The 13422-nt window shown below is 45.2% G+C and overlaps 1 protein-coding gene across 1 annotated transcript; it reads left to right on the top strand.

Moving 5' to 3' along the window:
• The first annotated feature begins 9870 nt into the window (after nt 1–9870).
• Nucleotides 9871–10743, top strand: LOC135506756 (uncharacterized). The gene has a single exon (XM_064926118.1). It carries the CDS (start codon nt 9871–9873, stop codon nt 10741–10743), a length of 873 nt encoding a protein of 290 aa, XP_064782190.1.
• The last annotated feature ends 2679 nt before the right edge of the window (nt 10744–13422 follow it).

Below are 13422 nucleotides of genomic sequence, written 5' to 3'. Positions count from 1 at the left end.
GGCGCAATATAAATCTTGCTGTCTGTTGCTTGATAACACAACGTACCTTTGTATAATTCTACACATCTGTTGTTGTCATTGACCTTCAGGAGGATGTACTTTGCTATCAAGAGCTGTAACCTAAATCTGCTCATGGACTCTCAACCATTACCAATGGGTGGTCGTTGACCAGCTCCATTATTGCAATTCTTAGTCGATAATAAATATTGATTGTTTGAAGGAATAACAAAGTCTCTCTCTTGGTTAGAATTTCTACCACAATAGTCACATCTTCCCTTAATTATGGGTCAGTCACAGTGGTCGGGTATTCTGCCACTGTGTACTCTCTGTTTAAGGCCAAATAGCATTCTAGTTTGCTCCGTTTTTTTGTTAGTTAATAATGTTTTTATTTTCTCAAGATTTGGTTGGGTCGGTCTAATTGTGTTGCTGTCCTGTGGCTCTGTAGGGTCTGTTTGTGAACAGAGTCCCAGGACCAGCTTGCTCGAGAATTTAATGGCTTTTTTCTGGATTTTGATAATTAGCGGGTATCGGCCTAATTCTGCTCTGCATGCATTATTTGGCCTCTCTCTCTCTCTCTCTCTCTAAATAGAGCCCTAATGATGTAAACACACTATGACAGGAGCACAGCAGACCGTGATCCACACACACACACACACACACACACGCACGCACATACACACACACACACACACACACACACACACCCCGTATTTCTCCTGAGTTGTTAATAACTTCCTGATGGCAATACTGAAGTTAGTGACCCATAGCAACACCATTAATCACACAACACACCCAGCGTATGATCATCATAAATATACGTGAGATGAATGTCTCAGTCATGTGCACATCATTTATTTTCTAAGTCTTGTGTCAAAAAAGGACAAATCTGATGCAGGAAGGTTACATACTCCATATAATGAATGTTTGTTTCTAAATCAGCATGGTGAACAGAGCAGGAATAGAGGGTTTCATTGTAAAGCATTAGTTAACCAACACATAACATGTTAACAGAGCGCTATCATTGTAAAACATGAGCTAACCAACATACAGTACTGGAACAGAGCATTGTCATTGTAAAACATGAGCTACCCAACATACAGTACTGGAACAGAGCATTGTCATTGTAAAATATGAGCTACCCAACATACAGTACTGGAACAGAGCATTGTCATTGTAAAATATGAGCTACCCAACATACAGTACTGGAACAGAGCATTGTCATTGTAAAACATGAGCTACCCAACATACAGTACTGGAACAGGGAATTGTCATTGTAAAATATGAGCTACCCAACATACAGTACTGGAACAGAGCGTTGTCATTGTAAAACATGAGCTACCCAACATACAGTACTCATGAGTAACAGCTGATTCAGATCTGTCTCACTCCCAGTCCATGAGAGAAAGAGAGATGAGAGCGAGAGAGCAGGTAAACATTGTGTGAGAGAGGGAGTCAGAGTTAACTGCTCTTGCAAACAAAACAGTGAGACTAATCTTTTCATGCAGAGCCAGTGATTTGTTTTCTTCTAGCACCATCTAGTGGATATTTAGTGTACAGCGTTTCTAGAGCAGAGCCAGAAATATACTGAACAAAAATAAAGGAAAAGTGCAACAATTTCAATGATTTTGCTGAGTTACAGTTCATATAAGGAATTCAATCAACTAAAAATAAATAAATTAGGCCCTAATCTATGGATTTGACATGACTAGGCAGGGGCCTGGGAGGGCATAAGCCCACCCACTTTGGAGTCAGGCCAACCAACTGGGGACCCACATTGGCCCTTTTGTGGGGGAAAACTCATTCCAGCCTGACATAATTCATTTTTCCCCACAAAGGGGCTTAATTACAGACACCAATACTCCTCCCATCCCCTCAATCCTGCAGATGAGAACCCGATGTGGAGGTCCTGGGCTGGCACGTGGTCTGCGGTTTTGAGTCCGGTTGGACTTACTGCCAAATTCTCTAAAATTATGTTGGAGGTAGATTACGGTAGAAAAAAATATATTAAATTCTCTGGGAACAGCTCTGGTTGACATTCCTGCAGTCAGCATGGCAATTGCACACTCCCTCAAAACTTGAGACATCTGTGGCATTGTGTTGTGTGACAAAACTGCACATTTTAGTGGCCTTTTATTGTCCCTAGCATAAGGTGCACCTGTGCAATGATCATTATAAATAATTATACATCAATCCTAGTGACTTGGACTTTGACTGGAGTAAGACATACAGTATGGTGGAAGGAAATTCTAGTAGAATAATCAAGTGCCTTTACCTTTATCTCACTGAAAGAGTGGAAAAACAAATGAAGTCATGGCACATTTGACATGTTATGTTTTGTAATATTAAACATGTATCACATGTAACCCCTTCCAATAGGGTTAATAAAAACAGCTACAACAACAGCAAACACATAAGCAATACAACAAGTCATCACAACTCAGTTCACAGCCATGCAGATTGTATGTGAAACGCAATAATTATTTATATAATTATTTTGTATTTTACCACGCAAAAAAACACCACAGATCTCAAAAGTATCTTGTTACAATATAAATTGGATTGTAGTGTCACACCCTGATCTGTTTCACCTGTCCTTGTGATTGTGTCCACCCCCCCAAGTGTCGCCCATCTTCTCCATTATCCCCTGTGTATATATACATGTGTTCTCTGTTTGTCCGTTGCCAATTTGTCTTGTTTGTCAAGTCAACCAGGATTTTGTTTCTCAGCTCCTGCTTTTCCCAGTCTCTCTTTTCTGGCCCTCTGGGTTTTTACCCTTGCCTGTCCTGACTCCAAGCCTGCCTGCCTGACCACTCTGCCTGCCCCTGACCCTGAGCCTGCCTGCCGACCTGTACCTTTGCCCCACACTGGATGTTTTACCTCTGCTTACGCTGACCGTGAGCCTGCCTGCCGACCTGTACCTTTGCCCCACGCTGGATGTTTTACCTCTGCTTACGCTGACCGTGAGCCTGCCTGCCGTCCGATACCATTGCTTCACCTCTGGTTTACTGACCCCTGCCTGCCTTGACCTGTTTATTGCCTACCCCTATTGGATCATTAAACTATTGATTATTCAACGTGGTCTGCATCTGGGTCTTACCTTCATACCTGATAGTACGAACTGGCCATGACTGACCCAGCAGACCCGGGCCAACTGTGCAATGCCATCTCCTCCCAAGGAGCCTCCATTGGTAGGCATGAGGAGTTGCTTCGTGGGCTGATGGAAGGGGTCCAAATGTTGGCTAAGAGCCATGACCGGGCTTTGGACATGCTGCGGGAGCAATTCCACGGGTTGGCTGGGGGGCAGCCTGCCTAGGTGGTAACCCCACCGCCCCTCAGTAACTCGACAGTTAGTAGCGCCACCCCACTGGCCACTCCAGCTTCCCTGGAGCCCCGATGACCTCCTCCAGAATGCTTTAATGGAGAGCCGAGCATCTGTCAGGCTTTTTTAGCTGTGTGCCCTCATTTTTGAGCTTCAGCCCTCCTTCTCCTCGGATCGCTCAAGAATAGTTTACCTCATCATTCTGGACTGGAAGGGCTCTCACCTGGGCTACCGCTGTGTGGGAAGAGCAGCCGACCATATGTGTGAGCCTGAAGGGGTTCGTGGGGGAGGTGAGGAAGGATTTTGATGCCCCGCTCTCCAGGAGAGAAGCTGCCTGGAAGCAATTCGAGCTCCGGGAGGAAGCCTGCACAGATGCCGACTATACGGTGGATTTCCGCACATTGGCAGCGGAGTGTGTGTAACCCGGAGGCATTGTTCGACATGTTCCCCTGTTCGCTGCTCTGGCCCCCCAATGGTGGAACAAACTCCCTCACGACGCCAGGACAGCGGAGTCAATCACCACCTTCCGGAGACACCTGAAACCCCACCTCTTCAAGGAATACCTAGGATAGTATAAAGCAATCCTTCTCACCCCCCCTTAAATGATTTAGATGCACTATTGTAAAGTGGCTGTTCCACTGATGTCAGAAGGTGAATTCACCAATTTGTAAGTCGCTCTGGATAAGAGCGTCTGCTAAATGACTTAAATGTAAATGTAATGTTCCTGCACGGTGTCTCGGAGGAGGTTAAGGATGAGCTTGCAGCTCGGGAATTGCCCACGGATTTTGACTCCCTCATCGCTTTGACCATTCACATTGCTGGCCGATTGCGGGAAGGACGGATGGAGAGGGAATTCGACATCACTCTCAGGTCCAGGGATTCCACCTCGTCTCTGAGCCATGCTAGAAGTCCTCAGCAGTCCCGTGGCTTGGAGCACACAAGGTTTTCTGACCTTCCTCGAGAGTCACCGAAGCAGAGGCACTGTTTCCAGAGCTCATTCAACTAGGCAGAGCTGGGCTGTTGCCAACGGAAAGGCAACACAGGATCAGCACAAGGAGCTGTCTGTATTGTGGGGCTTTTGGTCATTTTGTGTCCTCGTGCCTGGTTAAGGACCAGTCTCTCCAGGGAGTGAGTACTCTCATTGACTCTGGGGCCCATGAGAGCTTTTTGGACGCCACACTGGCTTCTGAGCTGAACATCCCCACTCAGCCCCTCTCCATTCCCATGGATGTTAGAGCATTGGACGGGCTCTCTATAGGTCGGGTCACTCATACCACCACTCCCATCAACCTACATGTGTCAGGGAATCACAGCGAGACCATTCAGTTCCTGCTCATCAAGTCCCCTGAGATTCCTGTGGTGTTGGGATTCTCCTGGCTCCAGCAACACAATCAACTCATCAACTGGTCTACGTGGGCTATCATGGGTTAGAGTACGTTCTGCCATGTCCATAGTCTGAAATCGGCGCAACCTGCCCCCGAAACCTCTCCACCATTCCCGCGGAGTACCAGGACCTCCGGGAGGTGTTCAGCAAGACCTGGGCCACTTCCCTTCCGCCGCACTGCCCCTATGACTGTGGGATTGACCTTCTCCCTAGTATCACGCCGCCCCTGTACTCGCTGTCGGGACCAGAGACCAAGGCTATGGAGAACTACATTGGGGACTCCCTAGCTTCAGGATTTATCAGTCCCTCCTCCTTTCCCAGTGGTGCAGGGTTCTTCTTCGTGGAGAAGAAGGACTAGAACCTGTGTCTGTGCATTGATTACCGGGGATTCAATGACATCACAGTGAAGAACCGTTATCCGCTACCACTCATTTCCTCTGCCTTTGAGCTGCTCCAGGGGACCACAGTGTTTTCCAAGCTGGATCTACGAAAACACCTACCACCTGGTGTGGATACGAGAGGGGGAAGAGTGGAAGACCGCCTTCAACACGACCAGTGTCCTCTGCGAATATCTGGTCATGCCCTTTGGTCTCACCAACGCTCCTGCCTTGTTCCAGGCTTTGGTGAACTACGTTCTTGACGACATGCTGAACCGGTTCATCTTTGTCTTTCTTGATGACATCCTCGTCTTCTCCCGCAGTGGTGGATTGGCCTCAGCATACGTCCAGGGTGCAGCTGCAACGCATCCTGGGGTTCGCCAACTTTTACGGTTTTGGTTCATCGGACCCTTCCCGTCAGTTCGTAGTGGAGGCCAATGCTTTGGATGTCGAAGTAGGGGCTGTCCTGTCCCAACATTCTGCCCTGGACCTTAAGCTGCATCTCTGCGCCTTTTTCTCCCACCTCCTCAATGACACGGAGAGGAATTACGGTGTGGGGAATCTCTCGCGGTGACGATGGCATTGGGGAAATGGAGGTAATGGCTCGATGGGGCAGAATATCCGTTCATTGTGTGGACCGACCACAAAAACCTGGAGTACCTCCATACCGCCAAGCGCCTTAACTCCAGACAGGCGAGATGTGCCCTGCTGTTTACCCGGTTCAACTTTTCCCTCTCCTACCGGCAGGTTCCAAGAACGTCAAACTGGATGCCCTGTCTCGCCGCTATGACCCCACGGCTACCACCCCGGAACCCGAACCCATCCTTCCCACCTCGTGCCTGGTGAAGGAACTCAGCTGGGGTATCGGGAATCAGGTCTGGGAGGCACAGCGGTCCCAGCCAAACACTGGGGGGCCAGATGACCGGATGTTGGTGGCCTACCATAGTTCCCGACGTCGCCGCATTTGTCACCGCCTGCATGGTCTGTGCACGGAACAAGACACCTCGACAAGCTCTGGCTGGCCTCCCCAACCTCTGCCGTCCCTTATTGTCCCTGGTCTCACATCTCCCTGGACTTTCTCATGGGTCTTCAACCGTCTGATGGTAACACCGCCATCCTGACTGTGGTGCATCGCTTTTCCAATACCGCCCACTTCCAATGCCGCCCACTTCTGCGCTGCTTGGTCTCCGCCAACCCCACCACCTGGAGCCAGCAGTTGGCATGGGTGGAATACGTCCGCAACACCCTTCCCTGCTCTGCCACAGACCTATCACCATTTGAATGTTCCCTGGGATATCAGACCCCGCTCCTCCCTGATCAGGAATAGGTCGGCGGCATACCTTCTGCCCAAATGTTAAAGGTCTTACTCACACCGGTGGCGGAGAGTGTGATCCCACAGTCGTCCGGGAACACCTGAGGCACTCATATATGTTTCAATGTTAGCATGTATGTTTCTCTTCAACTAGCCTTGAAGAGAGCATAGAAGTAATTTAGCTCATCTGGTAGGCTGGTGTCAGCGGGCAGCTCTCGGCTGTGCTTCCCTTTGTAGTCTAACAGTTTGCAAGCCCTGCCACATCCGCCGAGTGTTGGAGCCGTTGTAGTACGATTCGATCTTAGTTCTGTGATGCTTGCCCTGTTTGATTGTTCATCGGAGGGCACAGCAGGATTTGTTATAATCTTCCGGGTTAGAATCTTGCTCCTTGAAAGTGGCAGCTCTACCCTTTAGCTCAGTGCGGATAATGCCTGTAATCCATGGCTTCTGGGTGGGGTATGTACATGCAGCCACTGTGGGGACGACGTCATCAATGCACTTATTGATGAAGCCAGTGGCTGATGTGGTGTACTCCACAATGCCATCGGAAGAATCCCAGAACATATTCCAGTCTGTGCTAGCAAAACAGTCCTGTAGCTTAGCATCTGCTTCATCTGCCCACATTTTATCCTGCAAGAGCAACAGAGTGGGAAAGAGAGGAAATAAATCCTGCAAGAGCAACAGAGTGGGAAAGGGAGGAAATAAATCCTACAAGAGCAACAGAGTGGGACAGAGAGGAAATAAATCCAAGAGCAACAAGAGCAACAGAGTGGGAAATCCTACAAGAGCAACAGAGTGGGAAAGAGAGGAAATAAATCCTGCAAGAGCAACAGAGTGGGAAAGAGAGGAAATAAATCCTGCAAGAGCAACAGAGTGGGAAAGAGAGGAAATAAATCCTGCAAGAGCAACAGAGTGGGAAAGAGAGGAAATAAATCCTGCAAGAGCAACAGAGTGGGAAAGAGAGGAAATAAATCCTACAAGAGCAAAGTGTCTCACCAAAAAGATGAGCCAAGGAAGTAGCCAGCTCTACTCTAACACATCTCCATTGCCTTTGCTGTTCCCTCTAATGGAGTTAGGCAACACTTCAACTCCTGTTGCTAGCAGTAGGGGGAGCCAGTCCAACTGTTTACAGCTCTTTTTTTACGACGGGGAAAACCAATAAACAGAGAATCCTGGTTTAACTTATTTTAGTGTAAATCCAGTCAATATGCGTGTTGTGTTGGTGTGAGCCTGTGAAGGCAAACTGTGAATGACAGACAGGCAGGGTGGATGTTGGTGTGACAGCAGGGGAAGAAGACTCAGCTATCTGACACATGGAACACAGCCTCAGCCTCCTGGCTCTGTTGCCTTGACAACCTCATCCAGCAGCAAAACTAAAGGGGTTTAGGTATGAAACCCCGCTATGCCAATGCAAATATAGGTTACCATCTGTTTTTGATAAACTAGATAAACTAATAGAGATGTGATGTATGGATGTACAACACATCCAAGGTAGCCTACCACCCTGCCTTGAAACCTCCAATAGCCTTAGTCCCACCCTAGGGAGCCATTCTCCACAGGGCATCTGGAGGTGAAGATGCAGCTGGATCATGGTGCTTGAGGTTGAATAAGATCCAGGACAACCTCAGAGTAGTAACCAGTAATCACAGGGCAATAAAGTGAAGAATTCCCTCACAGGCTTACACTAGGTGTTCCAACCTGCATAGGCAGCCAGTCGAGAGGGATAGTGTTGGGTGGGTGAGTGAGTGATTAAATGTGTGAGTCTGTCTGTCAATAACATAGGGCAGGGTTACACCTGTGTTGTGATACTAAGCTAGGTAGCTGGGTTGGATATTGATCACTACAAGGCTGCCGGCTAGACCAGTTTGGATGTTGTCTTTATTGACTTGTCACCTCACCACCATGACCCACACAGGTACTCTTTAGGGTTCTTTAATGAACACATGTAGGGTTTGGTTCTACAAGGAATAGTAAGGGAGATATTATAGGACACAATCATATGGGATTATTGCTATAAAATGCATGCAGTACAAAGGCTTAATCAGGTTAGGTTACTACAGTATGAATACTGACTTAAAATCATATGCTGTATGTAATAGTCTACATATAACTAGAAGGTTACTACAGTATGAATACTGACTTAAAATCATATGCTGTATGTAATAGTCTACATATAACTAGAAGGTTACTACAGTATGAATACTGACTTAAAATCATATGCTGTATGTAATAGTCTACATATAACTAGAAGGTTACTACAGTATGAATACTGACTTAAAATCATATGCTGTATGTAATAGGCTACATATAACTAGAAGGTTACTACAGTATGAATACTGACTTAAAATCATATGCTGTATGTAATAGTCTACATATAACTAGATGGATACTACAGTATATGAGAACATGAATTACTGTAGCAGAACCCAGCTGCAGTCTATACACCTCTATACAATACAGTTCTAGTGTGCTAACATTGACGGTAAACTTTAAAGTGGTTCGCAAGAACACCTGACCACTGCAAGGTGCAAGAACTGCTTGCTGACCATAAAATGGCGGACAGAGAGAGGAAGCACTGAGAAGTTCAGACAAATTCAGGGCGTCACAATGTGCTGCACTGGGAAAGAAAAATAAGGTCACATACAGACAGCATAACCCTAAAATGTCAGTATCATGTAGCATAGTCATGCGACATGTCAGTTAAATAACTGTATTAACAATGAGATAATATTGAGGAAACCACTTATGTTCTCAGTAAATCTTGACTCGTTTGAAATACACTTTATTTCGTCAGTATTCTCTGAAGGGTCAAATGAGGTACTGTCAAATGTAAAATACTTATTTGGAATCTGCATTATGTATCTGACAGACCTCGCCCATTACTTTTTCAGCCCTGTGTCCTGGTTATATGTATGTAGGCTACAAGAAGCACCTTTTAGTCCGTTTCAATCCTGGGATCTGTTGACAGAAAAGAGAGGAACAAACACAGTCAAAACTAGATTCTGGTGGTAGGCTGCACAAGAAGGTGAGTGAGATGTTTTATGGTAACTAATTTGTTTCCAGATATTATTTTGGAAAACCTTAGAGTACATATTTGGACATATTGGTCCAATAGAGTGACAGTTCACTCCAAATAAAAGTTCGTCAGATATTTGCTATTCTTTTCAGAACTTTTCATTTTCAGATCAAGTGAATGAACTATTCTTGGTAGTCCTAAAACAATAAACGTATTGTTAACCACAAGAAATAAGCTACAGATATCAATCCATATGTCATTTTGTATTTGTTTTTTACTAAAGGTGCTAATGTTGAGACAATCTTTGTTTTGTCATAGGTTGGCCACGGTTGGAAGGGGTTTCATGAGTTGTTTCATCATTTTTTCTGTCCCATACCTCAGTATGTGCTATCCCAGAATTGTTATTGTCAATAAGGGATATCAGGAACAGAATTTGGCCGCCCTGGTCCTCGACACGGCCTGATGCTGCTTCACTGGCTAGCCAACAATATTCAAATTGACAACCTGACACTCAATTTCAATGCATCCAGGGAAGACTATGGCCTTCATTTCTATGGAAACGCTGATATCCCCAGTGCGTTACCTTCACTGTCCAGTCTTTATGTAAGGTACTACTCACTAGGAAATATTGGTCGCAATGACAGCAACAATGGCGCTATGGCACTTCCTTATTATGTAACTCGAAGATTCTACAACTCAAGGGGGACTGAGAACAACAGGGACAGGGTCATACTCAGAGTTAGGAATGAAGGGTCCAATCAGCAAAGTGTGGACGAGGTCTATGTCACACAGCACTATCCACCAAATGGAAACAGAGGAAGTGGCTATGATCCAGACAATACATACCGTGTCAATGTCAGCCTCCTGAGACAAATCCAAAGTCTACCAACCATTAACCTAAATGTTATTCCACAAACATATCATGTAGAGATCAACCACAACAGTCTGCAGAGTCTGAAAAACACCTGGGGACACACATCTGGTCTGGCGCTTCTTATGGCTCTTATATTGCACTTTACACATCCCAATATCTTATTTAAGGAGCAAGCTCTTCGTTTAACATCTCAACCCCAGAGTGGCATGGACAACCTCAGAGTGGATGACGATAAATCATTGATTAAGCTTCAGGTGAAAACCACAGATAGAGGGAAAGCCAGGATCATCTGGAGTGGGATCCCCAAGAGGCTATTAGACCAGGGTGTAATGGTGGTGCTTTATAAGAGCAATGGAAATGAAAGCAAACTAGTCAGGGCCTCGGTCAGGGGCAAGCCTCAGTACCTTGCCCCTGACGGTACCTCAACCCTGGTCTCCCGGTCAGGCTCCACAAGAAGGTAATGATCTTGTGTGTATTTGCCACTATTGGGGACACGATATGTAGGAGTTCTGAGTTTCATGATGCCAACAGAGAGATTCCTGCTTATATTAATGACTATGATGCCAGTCTGCAGCTCTTCGTAAAGGATGGAAAGGCCTGCGCTCGTCTGTATGTAAAGAAATCCTTCACTGCCTGGAAGAAAACGTTTAATACCTCCTGGGTTGGGTTCTACTCTTCTGAAGGCACCCTGGATTATAACACCTGGCAATGGGCTGTAAAGTTCTCTGAGGAAAAGGGCTCACATCAGGCTGATATACCTGGGTATGATGTCTATGTGTATGAGTCTAGTATGACCATGTCTCCTGGGGTCCAAGTCAGATTCATGCTGGAGAAAGCTGGGGGTGAAAAGGTACGCACTCCACCCTGGGAGAGACTTGTCCAGTGGTGAGCTCACCTGATAACATGATATATGACGTTGATATTCTCATTTATAACTGCTTGTGTAACTGCTTTTGTCAATGTTTAACATTTATGTACCCTGCTTTTAATTTGGTTTATTTTGATTGTTTGTCTGTGTGAAGTGTAAAAGATAATCTGTTCCCAAAAATCCCTTCTTGTCACGGTCGTCATAATGATTGGACCAAGGCACAGCGTGCGTAGAGTTCCACATATTTTAATAAATCCAAACTCACTGAACAAAACGATAAAGCACAAACGAAACGTGACGCTACTGGTGTGCACACAGGCAACTAACTGTAGACAAGATCCCACAAATCACAATGGGGAAAATGGCTACATAAATATGATCCCCAATCAGAGACAACGATAAACAGCTGTCTCTGATTGGGAACCATACCAGGCCAACATAAACCATTAATCACCTAGATGACTCACCCTAGTCACTATCACGCTAATAAACAGCTCTCTATGGTCAGGGAGTGACACTTCTGTTCTTCTTTCTTTGCTATTTTGAGGGGATGACAACAGGCTGTTGGTGTGGATGGGTGTCTTGACCTGTCCTCATGACAAATCATTCAGTACATGAAATGGTATTTAATTATTATTTTATTTATTTTTTTAAATCTTGATTTATCATGGGCTGGAGATCTTTGTAGGGAAATCAGGGATACATAGTCAGTTGCACACCTGAATTAAATGTGTCTTCAGCATTTAACCCTTCGTCTCTGACTCCAAGTCATCAGCGCCCAGGGAACAGTTGTTGTTTGGGGTTAATTGCATTGCTCAAGGTCAGAACGGCATATTTTTCCACCTTGGCAGCTCAGGGATTCGAACTAGCAACCTTACAGGGTTACTGGTCCAAAGCTCTTAAATGCTAGGCTACTTGCTGCCATTTGTGTGATGTTGACTGTGTTGGTTGTTTCTGTTTGTAGGTGTTAATTTTTGTGTTTGATGAAAATTGTATAAAAAGGTAATCACAAAAACAGCTACTTGATCAATTCAAGTGAAAATACACAATAAAAACCTAAGAAGAACAAACAAAATGGTGGAGTTTTAATCATTCCAGGATCCACTCTTGAGCCCTTCAAAGATATGCTCCTGAAAGATGAGTGTGAGGGTGAAAAGAGGACTGGGATTATGCTGGAGCTGGACAATGGCGATTTTGGACAAATCTCATATCAGTAGTCAGTCACTGAAGTTGGCCTATAGTGGTTTCCATACCTATTCACAGTATTGTTTGCAAATGGAATCAGCCATGTCCCACCAGCCAGTCCTGAACCACCATTTAGGAATGTGAAACACATAATGTAAGGTCAGCCCAGAGCGGTGGGGAACTCCATCACCATGAACCACAGTGTGATGTAGCAACTGATTTAGACCAGGGAATCCTGATGACTTCACTCAGACCAATAATTGGTATTAAAGGATCAGGTACATTTAATGCCAGTCAAAGGGAGAAGAGAAAAACATTGTGGCTCCCAGGAACCCATGTGGCATACCTCTGGTTCAACCATGCTGGTCTTTACACAGTACTTCACCGATCAAAAATATAAACGCAACTTGCAATATTTTCTACGATTTCACTGAGTTACACTTCATCTAAGGGAATCAGACAATTGACATGAATTCATTAGGCTTTAATCTATGTATTTCACATGACTGGGATTACAGATAAGTATCTTCTGATCACAGATACCTTTAAAAAAAGTAGGGGTGTGTCAGAAAACCAGTCAGTATCTGTTATGACCACAATTTGCCACATCTCCTTCGCATAGAGTTGATCAGGCTGTTGATAGTGGTCTGTGGAATGTGGTTCCACTCCTCTTCAATGGCTGTGCGAATTTGCTGGATATTGGCGGGAACTGGAACACACTGTCGTACACGTGGATCCAGAACATCCCAAACATGCTCAGTGGGTGACATGTCTGGTGCGTGTGCAGGCCATGGAAGAACTGGAACATGTTCAAGCTCCTCCATGTTGACTATGTGAGTTAAATATAAACTTAACTAAAATATAAACACAACATGTAAAGTGTTGGTCCCATGTCTCATGAGCTGAAATAAAATACCTAAAAAAAAAGCATATTCACAAAAAGTATATTTTTCTCAAATGTGCAGCATATGTAACCATGCCAGTGTAACCATGTAACCATCAAATCATATCAAATGTATTTATAAAGCCCTTCTTACATCCGCTGATATCTCAAAGTGCTGTACAGAAACCCAGCCTAACACACCAA

Source organism: Oncorhynchus masou, chromosome 3 (genome assembly GCF_036934945.1).
Source record: "Oncorhynchus masou masou isolate Uvic2021 chromosome 3, UVic_Omas_1.1, whole genome shotgun sequence".
Lineage (NCBI taxonomy): Eukaryota > Metazoa > Chordata > Actinopteri > Salmoniformes > Salmonidae > Oncorhynchus > Oncorhynchus masou.
This window is presented reverse-complemented; position numbering and strand designations above follow the sequence as displayed.

Coding starts and splice junctions, on each gene's coding strand:
- LOC135506756 (XM_064926118.1), top strand. CDS start 9,871: ATGCTGCTTCACTGGCTAGCCAACAATATTCAAATTGACAACCTGACA.